Source organism: Sphaerodactylus townsendi, linkage group LG03 (genome assembly GCF_021028975.2).
Source record: "Sphaerodactylus townsendi isolate TG3544 linkage group LG03, MPM_Stown_v2.3, whole genome shotgun sequence".
NCBI lineage: Eukaryota > Metazoa > Chordata > Lepidosauria > Squamata > Sphaerodactylidae > Sphaerodactylus > Sphaerodactylus townsendi.
The window spans coordinates 128531633-128555589 of NC_059427.1; the positions used below are offsets into that span (position 1 = coordinate 128531633).

Here is a 23957-nt window from a genome sequence, read left to right on the forward strand (position 1 = left end):
CCGCAGCGGGCAGAAATACCAGGATCTCTATCGTGATCCTAGAAGAGACGCTGGGCGAGAAATCGGAGAGAGGAGACAATGCAAAGCCCGGCCGGCCGCCTCCTTGCACCAGGAGCCCAGACTCGCTTCCACCGAAGAGCACCCATCAAACAAACCGAACCTTTACCTTAAATTCGAGCAGGGATGTCCTTTGCAACGTTACACAATCGCATCGTCTTCTTGACGGCAAAAAATAAAGGCTTTGTTGTATGTAAAAATCAACATGCCCGAGCAATAAACAAATAAATCCACATTTTCAGAAACCGGAATGCATTACGTATTTGGGAGGCTACGGCCCTTCAGAAAACCCTAGATCGCGCATTCAGTTACCTATTGTGATTTTATTTTAAAGAGGGTGGCTACAGATTTGCATGCGTTTTTTCTTTATGTTACAATGCCTGTTTGTTTCGCTTGCGAAGCACACATATTCACGGCTCCATTAAAAAAAACAACCCTAGAATCGCAGTAAAAAATATGCGAACAATCATGGGTTTTGTTAGCACGACCCGGAGCTGGGTACAAAATTTCCAGGGAATAGTTGCAATTTTCTAAAAGGAAACAGATACACAACCGTCTGTTTTCCTTTTCGGTAAAAAAAATACTATGTGTATGCCTTTCCCAACCACGTCTACAAAATCAGGCTTTTTGTATTTGTATTTTTTTAAAGTTAAGGCAGGGAATAAAGCAATTGAACGACAGACAATTGTTACATATTTCAATCACGTAGGTTTCTAAATTGCCTTTAAAAAGAAAAATAGCTCAAAATAATTTTTGCCGGCTATGCACACAAAAATATATATTTCAGAATTGAGGATATACTTTATTTTATTTTTCCAAATATATATATATATAATGCATTTTTCAAAAAAAGACTAAATAAATTTCAGTTACTTACTGGAGGGAGGGGTGTTCCTTTGCTCACAGGGAACCCAATACAATTAAATCAGTGAGTGGGACTTTGTTGTATTCCTATTGGTATTTGCACTGTGCTGACTGTTGCACTGTAAATGCACTGGCTGCTGCTCCTTGCAGAAAGGAAAAAAGACCCTGTCGCGGGTTCCAGCTTCCCCAACCGCGCAGCTCAGTCCTGCAAGCAACTCTCCTTGCATACTAATAAGCTCGTGCCACTCACTCAGGGCGAGCGCGCTCGCTGATTGGCCGCCCGGTCCTCTACGGTAATAAGCTCGTGCCACTCTCCCTGCGTAAACAGGCTTCTCAATTGGCTGGCGTCGAGCCAGGGAGCTGCCAATCAGAGAGCAGCAGGGCTACAAGGCAGCCCAGTGGCGCCTAATTCAAGTCCCTGCAGTTGCGCAGCTCCTCGCGCCCAGCTTCCCTTGGCGTTGCTGAATGGGGACACGCAGCCATGGGAAGAGGGAGGGAGCCCGGGCGAGGGAGCTCAGCAAAATGGGGAGGGACGAGTCCTGCCAAGGAGCTGCTCCAGCCCCCCCCCCCGCCCACACACACACAAAACACAAGCGCGCGCGCACACACGGAGTGCTGAGTAGTGAAGGGTTATTAATTGTTTGCTTCTTTCGCTTTGCTAGGCTGCAATCTACTAGCGGCGTAATCGCAACGGGGCAGTTATACAGATCGGTGTCCCTATGCAGCTGATAGCACACAAGGCTTACGGACAAAAAACTTGGAAGAGATTTACGGTCGAGTCGTCCCGCCAGCCCTCCCTTGGACTTTTGCTGCGTCCTCGTCGGCGCTTAAGAACGTCTCCGGGGATGGGGTGGGGACCCGAACGGAAGTGATTTTTCGGGGCGAAGGGAGGATGGGTTGCATTTTAAGTGCATGATGTGTCAGACTCGAGAAAGTCCCTTGACTGCCGTGCTGTGAATTAAGACGCAGACAAAATCCCCAGTGGGCTAGTATAAAACGATGTGTATTTATTCTTTCCTACCTCCCTACATCACCGTTGAACACCCTCCACCCAGTCTCAAAGAAAAACGCCTTCCAATGCATTCTCTTTTCAGAAAAACCCACAGCCATCTCCACGCTGGTTCTTTTCGCCATCACGAGATCCTCTTGCACAATTACTACCGAAAGGGTTACATCGTTTTCTGCACTCCCGCCGCCTGTACTCACGCATCGCACAACCTATTTTCACCAGCCAGTGACACGCCGTCCAGCCAATTTTGCGCTGGCAAAGCAGGGGTTAATCAGTCAGTCTTGAGTTTTTTTCTCTCCCCCCCCTCTTCTCGCAGCCCTCCCTTCCCCACTTCCAGGAGACGCCCCGATTGGTTGGCAGCCCTCCAGCCCGCTGTCCATCACCCAGTGTAAACAAGGCGCTGATTGGCTGCTGGCCAGTCCGCACTGGGCTGCCTGAAAAAAGCAATTACTGGCCCCGCGGTTTGCAGGGGGGCCCGGGGCTGGTTTGATGAAAGGAGATAAGCTGGGGACTGTTTCCAGCACCACACCCCCCACCCACCCCCCAGCCCCGAGGCAGAGCCCACTGTCCCTGGAGCCAAGGGAAGGTCAAAGAGTGGAGAGGATCAAAAGGAGCAAAGAAAAGGCGAAACGGACTGAATCACTATTAGCGAGTCTCAAAAAGCAAAGCCATTCAGTCCAGGCAGGTTTTGGTGCAGCAGCGGGCACCCCGGGCCGGGGGGGGGGGGGGGGGGGCAGAGGGAGGGAGACAGCAGTGCAGCCTCGCCTTCCCTGTGCAGAATCGGGGATCCAGCAGCCGCCTTGAGGTGGGGGGTGGGAAGGAGACGTAAAGTTTATGGCCTTTAAAGTGGAGGGGGAGAGTAGGGGGGCACTCCGCTGTGCAAGTGGGCAAGAGACTGAGCGGGAAAGGGAGAGGCGGACGCAGCGCCTTCTGTCGCCGGACGGACGCTCCAGGGAAGCGGCAGGATCTGGATCGAGCCCCCGCTGCCCTGGCGGCCAGTCCCAGCTCCGAGGAAGGGGCTTCGGCTTTCCCGAGCCCGCCTGCTTTTGGAGGACGTGCGGCTTGTGCGTGGAAGCGAACCGGGAGGAGGAGGCGCGGCGGCAGCGGCGGCTCTGGGCGCGGAGCGAGGCTGGGGAAGAAAAGGCATCCATCCATCTGCCTCGCAGAGCGGCGGCGGCGGCGGCGGCAGGGAAGCTCCGCGATTCCCCTTCCTTTGTATTGGCGATCACGAGGATCGAATAAAAATTAAAAGCGGCTTAATTGAATTGAAAATGCGAGTAAATCAAAACAACCGGTACGAGATATTAGATTACAACGGAGCTATTCATTAACCGGAGGGGCAAATTGAATTGAGGAAACAGGGAAATATATGTATATTCCTAACATGTGCATTTCTCACCCTGACGACGGTCGGGAGAGGGAGAGGGAGGGGGAGGGGGGGTCGAAGCCTCTTCTCCTTGAAAGCCTGGAAAGGTGTCCACGGTGGAACCAACTTGCCCTCCGGTGAGACGCCGGGAAACCTCGGAGGTTCTGGGGCTGCCCTGCCGAAGTTTTTCTTTCGGTTATAGCGGCGCTGCGTTGGTATTAAACAGTAAAAGGGTCAAGTACTGCAGGCAAGCGAAGGCTCAATACACATCCCCACACAGGCAAACCCGGGGAAGGCTTCAAACCCACGAAGCTTTGCTTACTTTACAGTGGGAAATGAAAAGAGAGAAAAGGTAGAGCTACTCGGCATTGTGGGAGGGCGAGAAGTAGGAAAAGAAATTAAGAATATTCAAAGAATTATTTTTTAAAAAAAATCGGAGGGAATAATAGGATTCTGAAATGGAACCCATTTTGGGTGTATGTGTTTGGGGGGGGGGGGGGGGGGGTTCCCAGGAAGGCAAGTCAGGGTTCTTGGAATGCTCTTAGAGCAAAGTAAAGTGGGGGGGGGGGGGAGAGAAAGCAAATCGCTTTTCAGCTGGTCCTTTCCCCCAAGAGAAGGCAAGACCTCTCAGGGGACACCCAGATTTAACGTGAGCCGTGGAGACAGCAGGAGAGGCGATTCTCAGCAGATCTCTCCACTGGCATTACAGGGGCAAACCCACTTACGCGCGCACACATGTGACACGCATGCACCGAATGGCTGGGGACCGGCCTCTCAGCGTGGGGGCGCCTATCTGGTCGACGTGCCCACCTTTCCGTCTCTCCGGGCCCACGGCTAAGACAAGGACGGGGCTGAAAGGAGCGCAGTCGAACCGGCCTTCAGATGTAGACAGTTTGTTTTAGCAGAAAAGCCGCAGTCTCAGCCTTTTGAAAAGACACACACACACACACACACACAGGGATTGGAAAAGAGGTCGACGCGATTGCTCCCCTCCACCAAAATATTTAACCTAATTGTAAAAAACCGGTTTAAAAATGGCAAGCATGACCGATCTCAAGAGATCTGAACCATATTTTGCGTCCCTCGGCGCTGAACTTCGAAGTAAATCTTTCAAATTTCAGTCGGGGGTTGGGGTATAAAAGAGGAAATCCCCGGTTATATCTTCTGGCAGGCAGACCCGATGCATGAACATATCTCTATGCAGGTATGTGACTGTCTGCCAGTCAGTCCTGTATTTCAGAACAAGTGAAGGAAAGGAAGAAAATGGTCTGCAGGATTTGCAGGGCTGTGATTTTCCAGTTGCTGGCCCCTGATTCCTGGCTCGGTGTAACCGGGCCCCTTTGACGAAACAGACCTTCCGTCGAGCCCCGCCTCTGTTTCCCTGAAGGAAGTGTTCAGCGCTATTGCATTGAGATACTTTGTGGCCCCTTGCTGCAAATGCTGGCCACATCGTGCACGGAGTCAGAGTCGTGGCATCCAAGGGATGAGCTTCAGGCGGAGCAAAGGGAAGCTTTCCAGTCGTGCACCTAATAAAACCCAACGGAAAGTGAAATCTACCGTCCCTAAATGGCAGGCAGCGGGGAAAGCGCACTGGCTTCGTTCAGACGTTGTAGGAAACGTTTTACACAGTAGGAGATACCGTAGAGCTGAACTTGCAATCTCTGGATATGACTTCCCCTTATTACGCCCGTTTTTTGTTCGGGAGTAAATACTCCCGGTTTCGACGCCACTATTATTCCGAATTAACCACAGCCCATCCCCTCGATTCTGAACACGTTTACCTGGAAGTAAATGGAGGTAGATTTCCCAGCTGCCCGATTCACGGGTGTGAAGTGTTGCAGCCTTGGAGAAGCTTCCCAAGGAGGTGTGGGGAGAAGGGCTGTCAGTGGCCTCCACTGTACTTTCTGCTGTGCTATTCCAGGGATCTTGGGGAATCCTCTGGAAAGCCCCTGAGCCCTGGGGGGGAGAGGGGGGGCTTTGGCTGGAAGCCCTCGTGAAGCGGAGGCCGGGGGAAACCAGCCAACACACCAAACCAGGACTCTGCGCTCTTAGGGGTTTGGGAAAGGGGAGATGGCAGAACTCTGAAGTGCGGGGATGAGAGTTACTTGGAAAGTAGCTTTTCCTTTCCGAGCTGTTAGTTGGCGGGGGCGGGGTGGGGGTGTCTCTGCCCGTCCGTTCAGGGGGCGTGGGGGGCAATGAATGCGCGCGGTCTGGGGAAGAGAGGCAGTTGCCCTGCAGCGGGGCCGGGATGGCAGCAGGGTAATTTAATGCCCAGCGACTGATGGCTCTTGAAGCAGGCCCGTCCGGCGGAGGGGATTGTCCCCGGCCAGCCAAGCGGCGCTTGATTGACACTTGCCTTTCCGTCTCCGCGCCCGAGGCAAGTCGCCCGGCTCTGCTGCAGCCCCTCTGGGCCGCGGCTTAAGCCCAGCCTGGCCAAATCGCAAGCGCCCAGCGACGGAGGGGTTCAGCTTGAATGTCTTTCAGGAACAGATCAGATAAAACGGAGGAACGTGGGGTTTGGGGGTTTTTTTCCAAGAAGAGGATCCTATGACAACTTTTTTTAAAGCACCCTAAATTACCAGTTTGAAGGAAAGGGGGGGGATTAGTCGTAGCATACAGGGATGGCCCATGGGAAAGTAATATACAATAATGGATTTTTTTTTTAAATCCCATGAATCCAGAATTTCTGCACTGAGTTCTTGTCCTTTTCGCCACTGGAAAGATCCGCGTTAGAATCCTTACAGCATTTGTTTTAAACAAATCTTAAAAACCAAACCCACCCGTTCCACCCTCCTGAAACTGTATTTCAAAACAACCTCCATCTGGGTGGTAAAGGTGAACGGATGCCTAGGTCTCTTTTCCCTCCGTCTTCCCCACTCCACCCCCCCTTTCCCGTTCCCTTCTTAAAAGGGGGGGGAGAGTCGGGGGGTTCCCCCCTCTTTTTCTTTTATTGTTTCAAAACAGTTGTTACAGCAAATAACTTCAGACAGGACGAGTGTATAAACCAGAGGTCTGCTGGCAAATTACCAGCGCGCTCGTGCTCGGCCTCCTCACTTCCACATATTGGAGGGGGGTAAAAAAAGATCGCTTTATATTCTACACGGAGGGAATGTGGCTACCGGGAGGCGGGGAGGGGGAGAGAGAGAAGGGGGGGGGGGAACCGCCGCCTGGCTTTGAGATGGGCCGCAATGCTGTCAGCAGAAGTTACAGTTTCTTCCTTTCCCCCTATTTTTTAAAATCTGTCCAGAGCTAACAAATGTTTTTAATTTAACGGGAATAGAGCTTCGGTATCTCTGTGACTTCCCCTCCAAGAGAACCAGGGCAAGGCACTTAGAAATAAATATTTTAGAGTACACAGCCAACGACTCTCCTCTCCATAGAGGCGCCTTTTCCCCCTCCGGGACGCTCACCTTTTTTGCGCTCAGATCTTTCTAAAAAATAATAATAATGATAATAAAGGGGAGGAGGAGGATGCTTTAAAGTGTGGTGGGGGGAGGGGAGAATGAGGAGGAGGGAACGAGGGAGTGAGGGATCGATCCGTGGCCCTGGGAAAGTCGCCTTGGACTGAGCTGGCACGTCCTACTCGTTAGTAAGCCCGGTCTGGTCGAGCTGAGCTGCAATTAAACCACGTTTGGGCCGGAGTTAATATAGCGAGCCTCTTGCAGAGAATTAACTTCGTTCATCTCGGGACACATTAAGGAGATTTGGTTCATCTCCCACGGCTAGATTTAAAAGTCAAACGGCCCCCACTCCTGTTTGGAGGCAGTGGCCAGAAATGTTGTTTGGTCAGCAAATCCCGGTCAGTTTTTTTTTTAACCCTCTGAAGGAAGCTGTGTGGAGAGCCAGCTCGTGACTCCCTGTTGGGGCTTTTATCGCCCGAGCCCCGGCCCAGGCTGCTCTGGGATTCAGCTGCAGGCGAAGGGCTTGGGAAACCCTTCAGGCCCAGCTGGCACATGCCTGCGAGGGGACTTCTTGCTCGAGGTACAGACTCCCTGCCCCTGCGAAGAAGGTCTTGGGGTCTCTGGGTGGCAGACAGGCCTCCCCACCCTGGATGTCACTTGGGATACAATCCAGGGGGACTTAACTAGCTTGCTTTCTTGGAAACACCCCTACATTTAGCAAAGGGGCGCCCGTCCTATTCCAATCGAGAACTCATCCAAGCATTTAGGGAAAGTCTGTTGTGGATTTGCATCCTCCAAATTCTTTGTCTTCTTCTAGCCCCCAAAGGCGATTCATGTCTGGGCTGGTCTGCATCCCATGTTTCCTGGGACCCTTCCTAAAAGGCATCCCTGCTGGTGAAATTAAGATTGCCAGCATCTCCCTTTGATGTCGTAGTAGTAATAATAACAACAATAACAACTGTTAAGTTTTCATTGTGGTCCGCTTGCCCCTTCTCATTTGAGTCAAAGGTCGTCGAAACCAGCTAGGGAGGCAATAGCGGCCTCCATCCCCCCCCCTTTGCTCAAGGTGGCCAACCCCAAACATCTCCTTTTCATGTCCAAATGAATATGCAGTAATTTTAAATTCTCAGACCTCAGCTAACCTTCCCACTCTGGGGAAATGTGCTAAAATATTGCAATTTAATATCTCTCCATCTGGAAAAGAGAGGACTCTCGCGAGAGGGGGGGGCAGGAGGAAAGGCGAGGAGCCCCCCCCCCCCACACACACACATTAAATAAAATTATGGATTAACCCAGCACGCTAAATAATTGCCTAATAAGGGCCAGGAGACGCAAATCTTTGCATTTGGGTAATTGTATGTTGTGGGGCCTGGCCTAATGCAATTGTTTGGGCCGGGTTCATTGTTCCACGTGCTGCTTGGTCAAGGAGCAAATTAGAAACAATTTCTTGGCTAGGAAGACCTTCTTCTGGAAAATTCCTGGGGTCACCCAAAGGCAAGCACATTCACACAATTTTTGGGGAAACCAATCTGTGTGGGCTGTTGGTCCAGTTAGCACATTCAACAAACTTTCCAGTAGGTAACATCGCGGATTGAACGGGAGACTACGATCCTATGCTTTACTCACGGGAAAACCCAACGGGAACCCAAGTGCCAGCTAAATGAAGCTAAGTAATACTCAATGCCAGGATGGGGGTGGTGCAGCTGTTGGTCTCTGGGTCCAACAGCAAAAGTCATAATCCCGGCTGGTTCCCAGTCTCTGTGAGTTCCAGCAGGCCACGCTGATGGGGGTCAGAGGCAGGGGTCCTTTGCCATCCCTCCCTGCAAGGGGGGGGGGAGAAAAGGGGGACAGCACGTGCTGTGCTTTGGCTGCCAATGGCCCCGCAAACATGCCCTGGTTGTTAAAAAACAACAACAGACTACTGGAGGATTAAAAATAAAAACAGAAGGGGGGGGAAAGGAAACCACCCACGAACCCCAAACACTCTGGGGGGGGGACAGCGAAACCCCACTTCCTCTCCTGATTTGCCTTCTGCCAGGAGTGGGGCGGGAGGGGGGGGGGAAGCCAGTCTACTCTAGCTGGGTTTGGACCTTTATCGGGCCTGATTCGAAGGCAGGAAAACTCACCAGCTGCCTGGACTCCCCCCAGAGCGATCCCCAAACTGGCTCAGTTGAGAAGCGCTTGGACTTCAGCCGATTTGCGCTGGGCCAGCCTCGCCTTGTCCACTCAGCCCCATTGTACGCAAGGAGGCTTACTCCGAAGTCAGCCTGGTTGGCGAATGGGGGGCGTCCTGCTGCCCGAGCCCCATTTGCTGAGAGGCATGCTCTGCCACCTCCACGTCCACCCCCAGCTCCCGCCTGACCCTCAACTCCCGTGCCCCACTGAACTGATTACTTGAAACCGGCCCTCCTTCCTTATCTAACCAGGACAAAGGGAAGACGGGGGAATGCCAAGCGGAGGGCCTTGCTGTTTGTTCTCTCTCCCCCCCCCCCCCGTTTTACTGCTTTCTTTTACCTAATCTAGTCTGAAAGACGGGAAAGCAGTTTGGAAAAGAATTCCTTCGGCCTTGCCCACGAATTTCCTCCTGATCCAGTCCAGAGTGGGGTTTTTTTGTTTTTTTTAAAAAATCTTTCTGAGTTTGCTACCCTGAGCATTGGACCTTCTCATCTTCCACTAGCAAAAGGACATTGGGGGTCCCCTGTGTGCCTATTCTGGACATGAAGCTGCTGGGGACATGTATTCAGCCTCGGCTACTTCTTTCCAAGCACTGGGACCCCAGGGGCAGTTCCTGATTTGGAAGGGAATTCCCTTTACTCCTTATTCCAAAATATGGCATATCAGGTCAGGTGGGTGCCTTGGATCCTTCTCTTTCTCTTCCAAGAACCCCACAGAATCAACACTGGAGTGCCATGGCCAGATTAATTCTTTTATTTAATTCAGTGGGAGCCAACAGCAAGGGAATTGGGGGGGGGGGGCTTTGCCTCTTCCCAGTCAGCGTTTGCTGTGTCTCTTCCCATGGGCTCTGGAGGCATACAAAGGGGCCTTCGGAGCTGAGCCGGCCCTAGAGCCATCGGCTGGATCCTGCTGATGCACCCACTGATCTGTCCCGGCAGAAGTCAGACTCAGCCAGGCCCCAGGCGATTGGAAAGGCCTGCGTTTGTGGTTGAGTGAATAGCCAGCGCCTCGGACACTGCAGGAGAGTTGTCCTTGCAAACAGTCTGTGTCCAGTGAGGGAAGCGGGCAGGAGAGATACTTGGGGCTGGGTCTTCCCCCATAGCCCCCTCCCCATTTCCTAACAATGAGTGTCCTCCTGGCAGTAAACCAGCCAAGGGCCAAGAGGAAATCAGGCCGAACCCTCTTCTCGCAGTTGCTGCCTTCAAAGTTTCCTGGATCCAGCAGCGACCAAGATAAGGCGAAATTTCGAAATCTTTCAAAAGGCTCCCCTCCTGCTCCCAAGAATTCGCATTTTTTAAAAAACATGCTGGGGGGGGGGGGAGGAATTAAACCCCTGACACTTTAGGTGTTGCATTATTTATGGAGGTTGTCAAGACTGGGCCTTGCCGATGAGAAAGGGAAATGAAAGAGGAGGGAATCTTGGAGGGAGAAAAGGTGTATTGTGTGTGATGGGGGGAGGGGGGGTTGCTGTTGATAGATAATGAAGGGGAATCTGGACAGGCCCAAGAGCTGCACCGAGAGGGGAGAGGGGAAGAGCGGGGGATCCAGCTAGTAAAGATCAACTTTCTTTTAATCAGAACAGGTCAAGACATTTAACTGGTCCAACCCCACCCCCATCCCCCAAAGCAGACCTGTTTACTTCTATCTGGCGAGATCCCCAGGCAAAACCAGGATGTTTTGTGCACCGGAGGGATCCCTAGGCGGATTCTTTATGCATGGACTAGGGGAAACTGACAAATTTGTTAATCAAATAAATCTAATAGATAAAGTTTATAGAGGCAGACAGACCGATATTGCACCAAGCCTACAACACATTTTTAATCTCAAAAGAGACGTCTCTGCCACTTCCAAATCACTTTTTTTTTGCTCACAGCAAGGAGTGATTTCTAACAAATAAGGGTTCGTTCTTTGCTCAGAAGTAATGAGCATTTATAACCCACCGAGAATTTTAGTGCACGTATATTACACATATACGATATTTAAATACACCCGGAGATAGCTTCATTCTGGCTGCCTCTGGGATCGCGTTGTTCCCATATATAACGCTGTATAGGGACAAACATAATGCAATATTTTTAGGCAAGTTATTGGTGTAATGAAATCATTCCAGGTGGTGTGGATTTATTGCACCCAGGTTTCTCCATGGAATCCTACCAAATCTAGTAGCCTCCTCTTTTAAAAAAATGTGATCAGAGTTCCCGTCTTCACCCCCAAACCCTCAGTTGATGCCCTGTTAAATGCCGAGTTGTAATTTGTACCTAAATATAGCCCAGTGTGTTCACACACTGAAAGTATAATTCAATGTGTTTGTTGTGTGAGGTTATCAAGGAACCAGCCCATCTGGGTTAAATTAAGGCGAGTTTAATAAACAACACCAGGCATAGCCAAATCTGTCTCTCTCCCCCAACCCATTCCAGAAATGATAAGAGAGATAAAGACAGACAGACAGACAGACAAAAGTACTTGCCTATGTAGATTGCAGCTGGATTAGATTTAGGGCAAACATTCCCCAGAGGGAAGGAGTAAGGGGTAGATGAACGTAAAATAAATACAATAAACAAATGTCACAGAAAATGCAACTTTCCTCCCTGCTTGCAAGACTTCGTGAGTTTTGGCTGTGGATCAGGCCACACTTTTTCACACCAACCCTGTAGGTCCTTGTGTAGGCTACTTTCCAATCTAGAAATAAAAGTGCTGGTTTTCTTCCCGTCATCCGAGCCACCCCAGCTCAAGGCAAATGTGGAATTTGGTCCGACTCGGTCGGGGAATGGGGGAGCGCAGGATGCGGGGGGGGGAGGGGCACAAGGGAGACAGTTTCCCGCAAAGTTGTTGTGACATGTCCGAAGGGTGCCTGTTTTGAGAAACACACCATTAGCGGCGGGATCTCCGTGCAGCAGCGAGGTAGGAAGGCCGGGCTGGTGGGACCAGGGCTGCGGCGCACCTCCGACGGGAGCGGAAACTTCTCAAGGCACCCCAGGACCCCCGTTTAGGCTGAATGGGGCCAGCCGGGTGGGGAGGCTGGGCCAGAGGGGGAGCACGGAGCGAAATATACCACACGCGCACAGGGAGGTTGGGGAAACGCGGGGAAACTGGTTGGGTGTGCGGGGAAGAGAAAGATGCTGGATTCCGACGGTCGTCCGGGGCGGCCTCGATGGACTTACTGCTGGAAGGGAACCGAAGCCCTCTCCGTCCCTGCCTGCTTCCCTCCGGGTTTAAGTGGAAGAGGAGCAGAGGAGAATGTGGCTGGTGAGGCTTAACTGCTTTCATTGTTATGCAAAGGGAAGGCCCTGGAGTTTTTTTTGTTGGGGGTGTGGAAGAGCGAAGGCTCCACTTTTCCAACCAGGATGTTACCTACTGCGGGGGGGGGGGGGGGGGGGCTCCGGCCCTGCAGAATTCCAGCGGCCTTTTTATTTTACCGCATGGGGAAGGGAGCCCCCGGAGGACCCCCGTTCCTTCTCCCCTCTTTTAAGCGGTTCGAAATGGTTCTCTGCGGTGGGGTCCGGGCAGAGGTGCAGCAGGCCGGCTTCTTTCCATCCTAGAGGAAAGAGATCGATGGGGAGCGGGGGGGGGGGGTAGGCGACGTTCCCAATGAAAGCACCTCCCCCCCCCGCTCCCCCTGGAGACCGAGGCAGACTCAACCTTCCACCTCTGAGGTGCCTTTAAGAATCAGTGCAAACCAACCAGGACCCGAACCCACAAAGTGATGGGCCTGGAGGGCCGAGCAGGATGTTCTTCCCGCAGGCTCTTTGGTTCTCCCACTTTAAACTGGATCTCTCGGAATCTTTAAAAAAATACCGGGGGGGAAGATAGTTTGAAACACAATGCCCAGAATGACCCGAAGGAAGCCGGCCAAGAGCTCCTAGCAGGACTGCTGACATCATATCCCTGTTTTTATTCTACCCCCCCCCCCCCCCCGCCCGGTCTACCCCAAGCAATTTTTAACACTCTTAACTTCACGGCTCTCTTAATAAAAAACAGCAGCGAGGGGTTGCACCGGATTGCTGGTGAAAGACGAAAAAGCCACTGGAAGACGGTGGGTGCTGCTGGCGCGCGCCTGCGCAGCCCCCCCCCCCCCAGCCCGGCCAAAGCTCTAGGCGTTATTAGCATTATTTCTTTGAGAGATCAATATGGTCGAATCGCGGAAGAGAGGGGTTTTTAAGGACCCCTTTTTTAAAAAATAAAAAACCCTGGATTGTATCTTCTATTTAAACGCGCCTCCCGGCCCCATTTACAGATTGAACCCCCCTCCTGAATCCAGCATTGTAACAATGCGGGGGTCATTATTTTTAACCGCGGCTGTTTCTTCCGTTTCAGCGGCGAGGGCACCATTCAGACGCAGCTCTTGGATCCGCTGCTGGCTTTCCGAGTTCCCCCATGGTCCCCCCCCCCGCCAAGGGACAGAGCCCGTTCCCAATAATCTCTGTCTAGAACCCCCCCCCCCCCAATAATCCATGGACCAAAGAGCGTCTGCGACTCGGTCGGGGGACCCGATCCCACGCAACGTTCAGGGCAGAGAACAACTTCTTGCTCCCGTCCACCTTCCCGCCAGGATGGAGAACACAGTTATTTTACCCGGGCACCCTTCTGGAAATGCCGCTGGAATTAGGACTGGGGGTGGGGGGCAAAGCTGATCCCCCAGACATAACATTGGGTCGGAAAGGGATCGCAAGATTTTTGCCAGGGGGAGGGCCATCGGGGAACAGCCCCGTCCTCCCTGAAGCAACCGAGGAAGGGGTTTGTTTCCCCCCGTTTGGTTTCTCAATTTGCTCCAATCCTTCCCCCGCCCCCCTGCCCAAACAGGGCTCCCCGTTTCCTGCTGCAAACCCTCCGCCTACCCTAGAAGGGGCGCTGTCTGGGACTGGCCGGGCGGCCTCTGCCCGGGCTCCCAGGTTACATCCAACTCGACAATCCCCCCCCCCCTCCTCCTCTTCCTCCTGCAGCTAGGCCCAGACTGGCCTGGCTCCCTCCAACCTTCTGGCCGGCCGGCTGGCCATCTTCGCCCCCTCTTTCCCGCCCTCCTCTACCCTGCGGGGGCCTGGCCCGGTCCGAGCGCCCCCCCCCCCCCGCGTTCCCTGGCCGGGGCTCCGCGGGGCGGGAGCAAGGGGCAGCGGGAGAGAGCCTGGATTGTCCCGCCCTGCTCGCCTTGGGAGCGACGCCTGAGCCGTGGTGGAGGACCTGGAGACGAATCGCTCTCGGATTCCCTCCCTGCCGGTGCCCCGGCCGGGTGGGCGACGAGGGGGTGCAGATGGTGGGTGCCCCCCCCCCCACCGTAACAATATTAGGAGCCGGGAAAGCGGCGGCGCTGGCGGCTGCAAAGCTCCCGGGCCTGGGCTCGGCTCCTCGTGGCGGCGGCGGGCGGGGGCCTCGCCATCCCGGGACTTTGGCGCCGGCAAGGAAAGCCCCGCCGACCCGGCCTCTTTTCGGCTGCCCCGACCCGCTGCGAAGCCTCCTCCGGCCGGGCCGCGCTGGAGCTCCCGCCTCGCTCGCCCCGACCTCTTTTGTTAACAGGAAAGTCGATCCCTTTAATTAAAAATCGTTACCTAAATCTATCCCTTTACTGGAACCACTATACCGAATGTGGAAAGGCGTCGATGGGAAGCGGAGCGTCGGGGGCGGGAGAGATAATGCGATTGGAAAGACCGGCTGGGGGGGGGGGGGAAGAGAGAGAGAAAGGAGAGAAACAAGAGAAAAGGAACAAGGGAGAGTTTGAAACGTGCGGGCCCGAAGGGCGAGAGAGACGGACTGCCCTCCGAAAAGTTCACACTGCAGGGGTCCCCCTCTGTGTGTGTGTGTGTGTGTGTGTGTGTGTGTGTCTGCAGCTCGACCAGGGGGAGTGGGGGGTGGGGGTTCGGCCCCCTCCGATGCACGGATCCCTTTCCATGTCTTTTCCACCCCTTTTGTGCTACTCGCGGGAAAGAGAGCAGAAGAGCGGGGACGAGGAGGGAGAGTCGAGCACGGCCTTGCAAAGCCTGGCGGCGCCTGGAGCAGTAGAGACGGGGAAGCGCGTCGGCGGAAGCCGGCTGAGCGGGTCGCTGGGCTCGGGCGAGGTGCTCGGGTGCCCGGGCGCCGTGGCCAACGCCGTCTTCCTGCCGCGATCGTGGAGCCGCCGCAGGGCTGGATTGTTTCGAGGGCCAAACGGACCGGCGAAGGAGGCGGCGACGCGTGTCTCGGCGTGTGGGCCTGGGTGCCGCCAACCTTTCCGCGCGGGGGATAAAAGGGGCCGCTTGGAGAAGTCTTCGGGGAAAGAAAGGGGCCTCCGAGCGGACGCGCCGCAGCCAGCCAGACGGGGAGCTTTCATGCATGTCGAGGGAAGCGAGGCGAGAGCGCAGCCAGGGGCCAGCTCGGCTTGCCAAAAGCAGGCTCTTCGAGGCCCCGTTTTTACAAAGTTTACACCGAGAGAGGAGGCGAGATCCAGACCGGCCTTTTGCTCCGTGTAAACAGGCTGACGAGGGCGGAACGGCGCCCTGCAGACACGGGAACAAAGTTTCCGGGCAGTGGGGAAAAATCCCAGCGCGAATTCTGTACGGGTGGGTTTGGGGAGAGGTTTCTTTTGCGGGGGGGGGGGGATACCCTTGGTGGTCTGAATTTGGAGAAGGGCTTCGGGATGGCCGGGGGGATGTATTTCCAAGAACCTTCTGGAGGTGCAAGGTGGGAGCCCGAAGGAACAGTCGCCCCGGGAGAGGCGCATGGCCCGGTTCTTTCCTCCGAGGGCGGCTTAAGTCAGAGAGAGAGAAAGAGACCACGTTTTTGTGGCTCCGGAACTAAAATCCCACGAACGTGGCAATTCGAGGAGGGGATCGACAAGAAGGCAATCGCTTTCCGAGGAGGGACCGGGGGCGGGGGACACAGAGAGAGGCTTCACAAACGCAAACAATGAGAACAAAATCGTGACAAAACCATTACTTACAGATCGCTGCTTTCCTGGGTCAAGTTCTGTTTGACAAACCGCAGAAACAACAACCCAAAAAAGGGGGGCAATCCACTCCACTGGGGAAAAATAATGCGGCCCCCCCTCTCAAAACAAGTCCCGGGCTGGAAAACGCCTCTGCTAGAAGACAGGTGAGGATTTTCTCTCCGCTTCCCTTGGAGCTCTTGGGCTGCCTGTTTGTCTGTCTCTGGAAAGCGGAAACTGGAGACCGGGAAGGGGGGGGGGGTATTTTTTCCGCCGGTGCACGCGTCCAGATCCCAGGGTTTCCCCCTCCCCCCCCCGCCGTCGGGGTCGAGGGCCCGGATCCCGGTGGCTGCGCGGCTGGGCTCGGTGAGGCCGGCTGCGCCTCTTCGGATCTAGCGCCGCGGTCCCCCTACCTGCCTGCCCGCGTGGAGTAAATCCATTCAATTAGGGCACCAAGACGGAGCTGGAGGCTCTATAATCTCAAATTTATGGCCGGATGACGTGCCTCCCTCTCCCACAATGGAGACCAGTGACATTAAGCAGAAAATTGATGAGAGAGAAGCGAAATCTAATCTCTTTTCCCCACTTGTGCCACGCCGTGGCCGCCGCTCGCGCTCCCCCCCTTTTTTTCCAGGGTTTGGGGGCGAGGGAAGGGGGGGCCGGAGAGAGAAAAGGTTTCCCCCCCTTGTTGACTGAGCGGTGGGTGCGTGAAGGGGAGCGGTACGACGTCGCCTCCCGAGGCAAATGCGACCCGACCCGTTTATGCATTTCCCTTCTCGCGATCCCTGCATGTGTTGGGGGAGCCGGGGGGGGGGGTCTTCGCCCCCGCCCCCGCTCCGAATCTGCGCCTGGGGCTGGCGGGACTTACCTGATTGGGCTTGTGCTTTTTAGTGCAGACTTGCATTTTCCTCCCGGCCCCAGAGATACAATCGGAACCTCCTGCTCTCTCTCTCTCTCTCTCTCTCTCTCTCTCTCTCTCTCTCTCTCGTGTGTGTGTGTGTGTGTATTTTAAAAAGGCCACTGCCTCCCGCGGTTGCACCACCAGCTTTTTGGGACCTGCACAAAAATAATCGTCATGGACAAAACGGGAAGTCTGAGTTCGGCATTTTCCACCCCGGCGACATTCCGCTCGGTTGCAAAACAGAAAAGACCTGCCTGGCTCTGCTGAAGGGGAAGGGGAAGAAGAGCTGCTACGGGGGGGGGGGGGGGGGGGGGGGAGGAAGGAGCCCCGGCAGGATCTGTTGGGATCAAGACCAAGAGCGGTTCCTTCCCGGTGCAGCTGCAAAGGCCAGGCCGGGGGAGGGGGAGGCGCGCCGAGGAAATCCCGGCCTTGCAACCTTTTCAAACAACACGAAGAAGAAGGAACGCCGCGTCGCAGCTCCCCGCTCACTTCTGCCCAGGCTGGGCGCGTGTTGCGCGGAGCAGATCCTGGCCATTCATTCCTCCCCCTCCCCCCCCCCCCGGTTTCACCCACCAGAGTGCCTGTGTTGGAAAGGTGGCGTGGGGGCGGGTGGGTGTTACGGTGTCCCGAGCTCCAGCAGTCGACTTGAAAGCCCCCCCCCCCCACCCCTTTCTTTCTGCTACAAGTTTACAAATTCCCCGGCGGTTACCTGGCCTCAGACGGAACAATGGCCCTCCGGATCGGGACCCTGCCTGGGAGAGGAGCCCGCTCTCCCTTCAGAGGGGCAGGGAGCAGAACCCCCGTCTCCTCGGGAGTATTTGCACCGGGGAAGCCGCCGGTTTCGCGAGGCGCCCTCCCAGCCGCGAGTCCCTGCCGGCGACCCTCTCCCCACACTTGGTCCTGCCGACTTCCATCTTGCCCCCCCATGCGGGGAAGGCACCGTTCAGAGACCCACCGCCAGGGGCATTTGGCTGGAGTTCCTGGCGACATTGATTAAGACGGGACTCTTTCTTAGGGCTCAAGAGTGGGCCCAAGGTGAGGGCTCCCCCCATCCCCCAGTCCTTCTCGAGGAAGACTTGAGGAAGCAAGGGTTGGAAGGAATGCCCGGTCCTCTTCAAAAGCTCTGCTTTTACCTAGGAGAAGGGAATGGATGGCTTGTCCTTTTACCTGCTATAGGGCAAGGCGACCCATAACCTTTCCTTGCCTATAAAGTAGAAAAGAAAAGAAAAGAGGACACCAGTTATGCTGCAGGGAAAGGGAGAAGAGCCCTCCCAGCACAAAGGCACCCTCCAGTCATTGCATTGGGGGGGAGGGGAGGCTTCAATCTAGATAAGGTCCTGCTCTCCAGTGTACTTAAAATATGGGTTAATCCAGCTCTACTGCTTGCTGCCCTCTAAACCCTTGTTCCGTCTCAACCCCCTGGGGCCTTGCTTTGCCAGCTGCAGTGGCCACCACTCCAGCGCAAAGTTCCTTCCTTTCAAAAGAAGTGGAGGCAAAAGGGGAAATAGGACTATCTCCCTGACCCCTTGAAGTGAAACTTAGCTTTGAAGAGGGAGATTTCCTGGCACAGGACCAGCAACATGAACTTCAACCATTCAGTCAGCCAATACAATTCTTTGGTTACCTTTATATGGATTGTAACACGTTTTTTAGCAACAGCCCCATCTTGTAGCAGGGAGTTCCACCAGATACAAATCAGAGAGTAACTCTTTTCATTCAATTGGACTGAATGTTTCTGATTTTTAATTTAAATCCACTTCTAGGCTTCAAGTGAGAATTAGGAAACTGAGCTGCAAAATATTATATGGAACTCCATAAATACCAGCTGCTTGGACTGAAATATTGCGCCTGCATGCTTTGGATGAGTGCTAACAAATTCTAGATAAATTGTTCCACAGCCAGGCAGTCAGCGAGGTACCCGGTTGGTCGCTGCTGGCAAGATTTTAGGACCAAAAGGACATCAAAGATATATGTGAGTTTGTAGTATTCTCCAGCAATTATCAAGAAGAATAAGAGTTTGGATTTATACCGACTTTTCTCAAACATACTGTCTCAAAGCGACTTATAAACTCCTTCGTTTCCCTGCAACAGACACTCTGCAAGGTAGGTGGGGCTGAGAGGCTGGTTGTTGAGGGGGTTCTGAACTATGTGGCCATGGTTGTTAGGAACAAGATCTACCAGACCATGGCCACACAACCCGGAAAACCCACAACAACCAGTTGAATCTGGCTGCGAAAGCCTTCAACAATACATCGGGGCTGAGAGAGTTCTGAAGAACTGTCACTAGCTCAAGGTCACCAAGCAGGCTTCATGTGTAGGAGCGGGGAGAACAAATCCAGCCCTCCAGATTACAGTCCACTTGCTCTTAATTACTACACTCCACGCTGGCACAACATCAGGATCATTCCACTTCTATTATCAGAGATTTTACAACGCATGAGGATTGCTCTACCCAGCCTCTCTGCACTTTTCTGTGAGCAGAGCCTGTGCAAATCACCCTTCAATCTACCATCCGTCAATCCTCAGCCTCACTTCCCTTCTCCTTGACTTTGAGTGCTTTGCCTAGCTGCCTCTTTCCTCTCCTGCCTTGTGGGTCTTGCCTTGCACCTCCAGGCCTATCACAATGGACTCCCATTCGGCCCCTTGGCTTTTCAGGTTCATCTTCTGTTTTACTTCTCGCCTGCTTTTTATCACAGAGCTGTGGAAACTCATCATCTCAGGATTTCTTATGATCCAGTTTTAACAGCTAGAATTCCTCTGCAAATCATACCTGACTCAACTGCATCACCACACCATACTGGCGGTGTCCTAGACTGTCATGCTGCAAGACTCTCTCTCCTTCATTGTCCTAGATCAGTGATGGCAAACCTTTTAGAGACCGAGTGCCAGGGTGGAGCAAGAGGAAACTGCACCCGGGGCACGTGTGCGCCCTGTGCCCCTGCCACGCCCCCGTCTGCCCCTGCCCTGTCCTGGAATTCTCTCTTAACACCCTGAAACACCACCACCACACCCCCAGAATGCCCTTGCCACGCCCCCGCAGGGGCCTGCACCCAGTGTGTTGGGCACCTCTCGCCCCCTTGGCACTATGCCACTGCCAAGTGCCCAAACTGGGGTGACAGTGTGTGTGCCCACAAAGAGGGCTCTGAGTGCCACCTCTGGCATGCGTGCCATAGGCTCGCCACCACTGTCCTAGATTGTCATCAAAGTAAACCTAACTGTATGCAAGAACCAGAGGGTACTTGAACAGCCTGGAGGATCTTAACAGACAGAAGAATTCCATGCAGGGCTGAATTTCAAAAGTGAGAGATGCTAGGCTCAGGTTTGGAACTTATGACTAGGACCACCCCCCCCCCTCACATTAAAACTACTCTGTGCTAAGAGAGCCAGTGTGGTGTAGTGGTTAAGAGCAGGTGCTCTCTAATCTGGAGAACCGGGTTTGCTTCCCTATTATTCCACATGAGCTGTGGAGGCTTCTCTGGTGAACCAGATTAGCTTGTGCACTCCAACACATGCCAGCTGGGTGACCTTGGGCTAGTCACAGTTCTTTGGAGCTCTCTCAGCCCCACCTACCTCACAGGGTGTTTGTTGTGGAGGGGGGGGGCAAAAAGAATATTTAAAGCTCCTTTGAGTCTCCTTATAGGACAGAAAAGGGGATATCAATTCAAACTCCTCCTCCTCCTCCTCCTCCATATTTTGGTTGTTGGCTTGTCTGTTCTTCACCACATCAGCCTGCTAAGGCCAGTACAGTTTGTACAGCCAATGTTACCTACTAGCCAAGAATGGCAGTCCACAGGAGGCTGAATAAGCCACCTGGTTTTCTTGCCTGCCTGGGGCTGTAAAACAGGAAAGGGTGACAAACAACTGGCAGGCTACCATACATGGGCTGGTTTGGGCTTGGCAGGTCACAAGCGGTGTATGCCTGACATAAGCAGACAGAATTTATTGGACTGTTAAGAAGTTTTTTTAAAAAACTTGAACTTATACCAGTAGCATGTCTGTCTATCAGCTTTGCCTTCTGTGCTGTTTTGTCTGAGCACTTCACGAGCCTCCCATGGAAGCAGCGTTAGGATCGATTGGTTCAGCAGCTGCTGAAGCACAGGCAGAGCACGTTCAGAACACTGTGGGGATCCCCAGAGAGGCAAACATCCCAGACTGGGCTGCACCTTGAATTCCTACCCACAGGGAGAAGAATGTGAGTTTCAGGACAAATAGCAACCAAGGCAAAAAAACCCCTGATAATATTTCCTCACCTGGTTTCCTCTGCATGGATATTGTAATGTGCGTTTTGCTCTGCAGATGAAATCTGTCTTTAGAACTGTTCTCTGTTAATATCAGTCACCATTCAAATATAAGACCAGTTTGCCACGCAAAGAACCCTAGTGTTCACTTGCTGCCCCATGTTGGCAGGTAGAGATGGGCATGATTTGTGCCTGATGGGTCTAAGGCAGGCTGAGAAGCCCATCCATGGTATGCCCTGGAGCAACATATTGTCTTGCCACTCTTACCACTGCGGCCATGATCCAGTTACCTGCAGAAAGTCTCCATAGCTCCTGGGACCTGACGCGACATTGGTGGGAGGACATTTGTGCAATTTCACCTTGGAGCCTGCAGCAAGGCATCCTCCTCCACACACTGGTTCCCTTGTCATCCAGCTCCAGGGCATGCAGTAGCATGAGCAGGGACGTAGGTATAGATTTTTTATGGGGGGGGGGTTCAGGGGTGGGGCCACACCCCCACCCGCCCCAGGGCATGGCCATACCTCTCCAAGCCCCGCCCCTGGCCTAGCGCTTATAAATGTAGTTCTCCGAGGTCGGGGATGGCAGACTCCCCTGCCCTCCCCTCTGGGCAGAGGCATAGAGGAAAAATGGAGCCTGGTGCAAAATCTGAGTTTTGTGCCCCCCCTCCCCCCCCGGCAGCTGCTGTGATACTGGAATCCACCCCAAAACAGCATCACTTTCAATGGTGTTTAAACTAGAGAGCCCAAATTCTCCTTTTAAATCCACCTTAAAGGGAGAATCTGGGGTCCCTAGTTAAACAATATTGAAAGTGATGCTGTTTTGGGGTGGATTATCCCCCACTCTGAAACAGCATCACTTTCAATGTGGCGTAGTGGCTAAGAGCAGGTGCATTCTAATCTGGAGGAACCGGGTTTGATTCCCTGCTCTGCCACTTGAGCTGTGGAGGCTTATCTGGGGAATTCAGATTAGCCTGTGCACTCCCACACACGCCAGCTGGGTGACCTTGGTCTAGTCACAGCTTTTCGGAGCTCTCTCAGCCCCACCCACCTCACTGGGTGTTTGTTGTGAGGGAGCAAGGGCAAGGAGATTGTAAGCCCCTTTGAGTCTCCTACAGGAGAGAAAAGGGGGATATAAATCCAAACTCTTCTTCTTCTAAACTGAGGACCTCAGATTCTCCCTTTAAATCCATGCCGAAGGGGGTGGATTTAAAAGGAGAATCTGGGGAAATTTGGGGGGGTGCCTGCTGTCAGGGGTGCAATTGTTAAGCTAGAAGCACCTAACTTTCAGGGTATCTTTAGGAGTCTCTTCACCAGGTTTGGTGAAGTTTGATTCAGGGGGTCCAAAGTTATGGACCCTCAAAGGTGTAGCCCCCATCTCCTATTACCTCCCATTGGAAACAATGGGGGATGGGGGCACCCCCTTTGGGAGTCCATAGGTTTTGACTCCCTGGACCAAACGTCACAAAACCTGGGTGGTATCAATAAGAGACTCTCATGATAGTACATCCCAGGTTTGGTGAAGTTTGGTTCAGGATGTCCAAAGTTATGCACCCTCAAAGGTGTAGCCCCCATCTTCTATTAGCTCCCATTGAAAACAATGGAGGATGGGGGCACCCCCTTTGGGAGTCCATAACTTTGGACCCCCTGAACCAAACCTCACCAAACCCGGGTGATATCATCAGGAGAGTCTCCCAAACAATCCCTGAAAGTTTGGTGCTGCTAGCCCAAACATTGCGCCCCCTGCAGGCCAAAAACCGAAAAAGCACTAAAATGTTTTAAAAACCCACAAATGGGTGGGCGGAGCTTCGGACATGAAGGGGGGGGGACCCCCCCCTTACCTACGTCCATGAGCATGAGCGTAAAGTCATTCCTCCTCATAGGCCATGGGTCCACCTCTTGAGGCAGCCCAAAAAGCTGGGCCAGCCCTGCTCAAATATCTGCTCTAATGTTGAACATCTCTCCTCCCCTCGCACCCACCCCCAAAAGTGTTTCTACATTACTTAAGATTCACAGGACTCTGAACTGAGCTACTGAGCAACTTGATTTGATCTCAGTAAGCTGCTCATTCAAGAAGAAGAAGAAGAAGAAAGAAGAGGAGGAGGAGGAGGTGGAGGAGGGTGTTGATGCATACCCCCACCTTTCCTGTAAGGAGTCTCAAGGTGGCTGACAAGCTCCTTTCCCTTCCCCCCTCCCACAACAAACACCCCGTGAGGTAGGTGGGGCTGACAGAGTTCCAAAGAACTGTGATTAGCCCAAGGTCACCCAGCAGGAATGTAGGAGTGTGGAAACACATCTGGTTCACCAGACAAGCTTCTGCCAGGTGGAGGAGTGGGGAATCAAACCCAGTTCTCCAGATTAGAATCCACCTGCTCTTAACCACTACATCATGCTAACTCTTTTAGAGAGCGGTTTGGACTCCATTCCCATTCACAGAGCTCCAGAGCTCTAATGTTGAGACTTCCATCCTCTTAACTTCAGTGTAAAAGTTCACAACCTAGATTTAAACAGTTTTCTGACCTCTCACTCCTTCCACCCCAGTTTAATTTAGATATACCCTAAATTAATCTAGATATACCCCACTCCCTCCACCCCAGTTTAATCTAGATATACCCTAAGTTACTATACCCTTCCCCACTGAAAAATCTAAGTTTGGTCAGGAGCATTTCTGGAAGAAGAGAGTACCATGGTTCCAGAGTAGAGAATAGTCCCTTGGTGTTTGAGGCGAGGTTGGAGGGGCCTTGGGAGGGCTGGTGTCGGGCCTGGGAGGGCAGTGGGTAACTTGCCACTGCTGTTAGGCCGGGCCTGGCTTGGTATTTGGGGCGGGGGGGGGGGAGGGTTGGAGTGGGAAACCATGGCAGCGGATGAATTGTCTTTCGGTGGGATGGTATAGTTAAAGTTACTTGGGAATCTGTTAGAATAATGAACTGAACCTAGATCTGCCATCTCACAGCACAGCCTGTGTGATGTTGTGTTGTCCTTAATCAGAGCCAAGTGCATAGGAAGAAATTTTTTGTTTGGGTTTAAGTTTTTGGGTTTTGCTTTACAGTAAACCATC

The 23957-nt window shown here is 53.3% G+C and overlaps 2 protein-coding genes across 9 annotated transcripts in view; one reads left to right on the forward strand and one right to left on the reverse strand.

The window, feature by feature from the left end:
• The window catches only part of BAHCC1 (BAH domain and coiled-coil containing 1), a 118721-nt gene extending 101157 nt beyond the window's left edge, over positions 1 to 17564 (reverse strand). For 2 of the 7 annotated variants that reach the window (XM_048492189.1, XM_048492182.1), the window contains exon 1: positions 935 to 1140. The gene's annotated coding sequence lies outside the window, so the exon portion shown is untranslated. Of the gene's footprint in view, positions 1 to 934; positions 1142 to 8823; positions 8942 to 15779; positions 16437 to 16632; positions 16782 to 17374 lie in introns of those variants that run through there. The other 5 variants (XM_048492184.1, XM_048492185.1, XM_048492183.1 and 2 more) reach the window with 5 other exon arrangements.
• LOC125430280 lies at positions 14705 to 20093 on the forward strand. Of its 2 annotated transcripts, none has more exons than XM_048492190.1 (3): positions 14705 to 15399; positions 15782 to 15931; positions 16781 to 20093. In XM_048492190.1, the coding sequence occupies exons 1-3, from the start codon at positions 15173 to 15175 to the stop codon at positions 17856 to 17858; spliced, it is 1455 nt and encodes a 484-aa protein (XP_048348147.1). In that variant the 5' UTR covers positions 14705 to 15172; the 3' UTR covers positions 17859 to 20093. The 2 variants fall into 2 exon arrangements, with proteins under 2 accessions (XP_048348147.1, XP_048348148.1); XM_048492191.1 differs by having other exon boundaries at positions 14705 to 15393.
• The last annotated feature ends 3864 nt before the right edge of the window (positions 20094 to 23957 follow it).

Coding starts and splice junctions, on each gene's coding strand:
- LOC125430280 (XM_048492190.1), top strand. CDS start 15,173: ATGTCGAGGGAAGCGAGGCGAGAGCGCAGCCAGGGGCCAGCTCGGCTT. Junction 15,400..15,781: donor CCAGCGCGAATTCTGTACGG/GTGGGTTTGGGG, acceptor CATTACTTACAG/ATCGCTGCTTTCCTGGGTCA. Junction 15,932..16,780: donor ACGCCTCTGCTAGAAGACAG/GTGAGGATTTTC, acceptor TATTTTAAAAAG/GCCACTGCCTCCCGCGGTTG.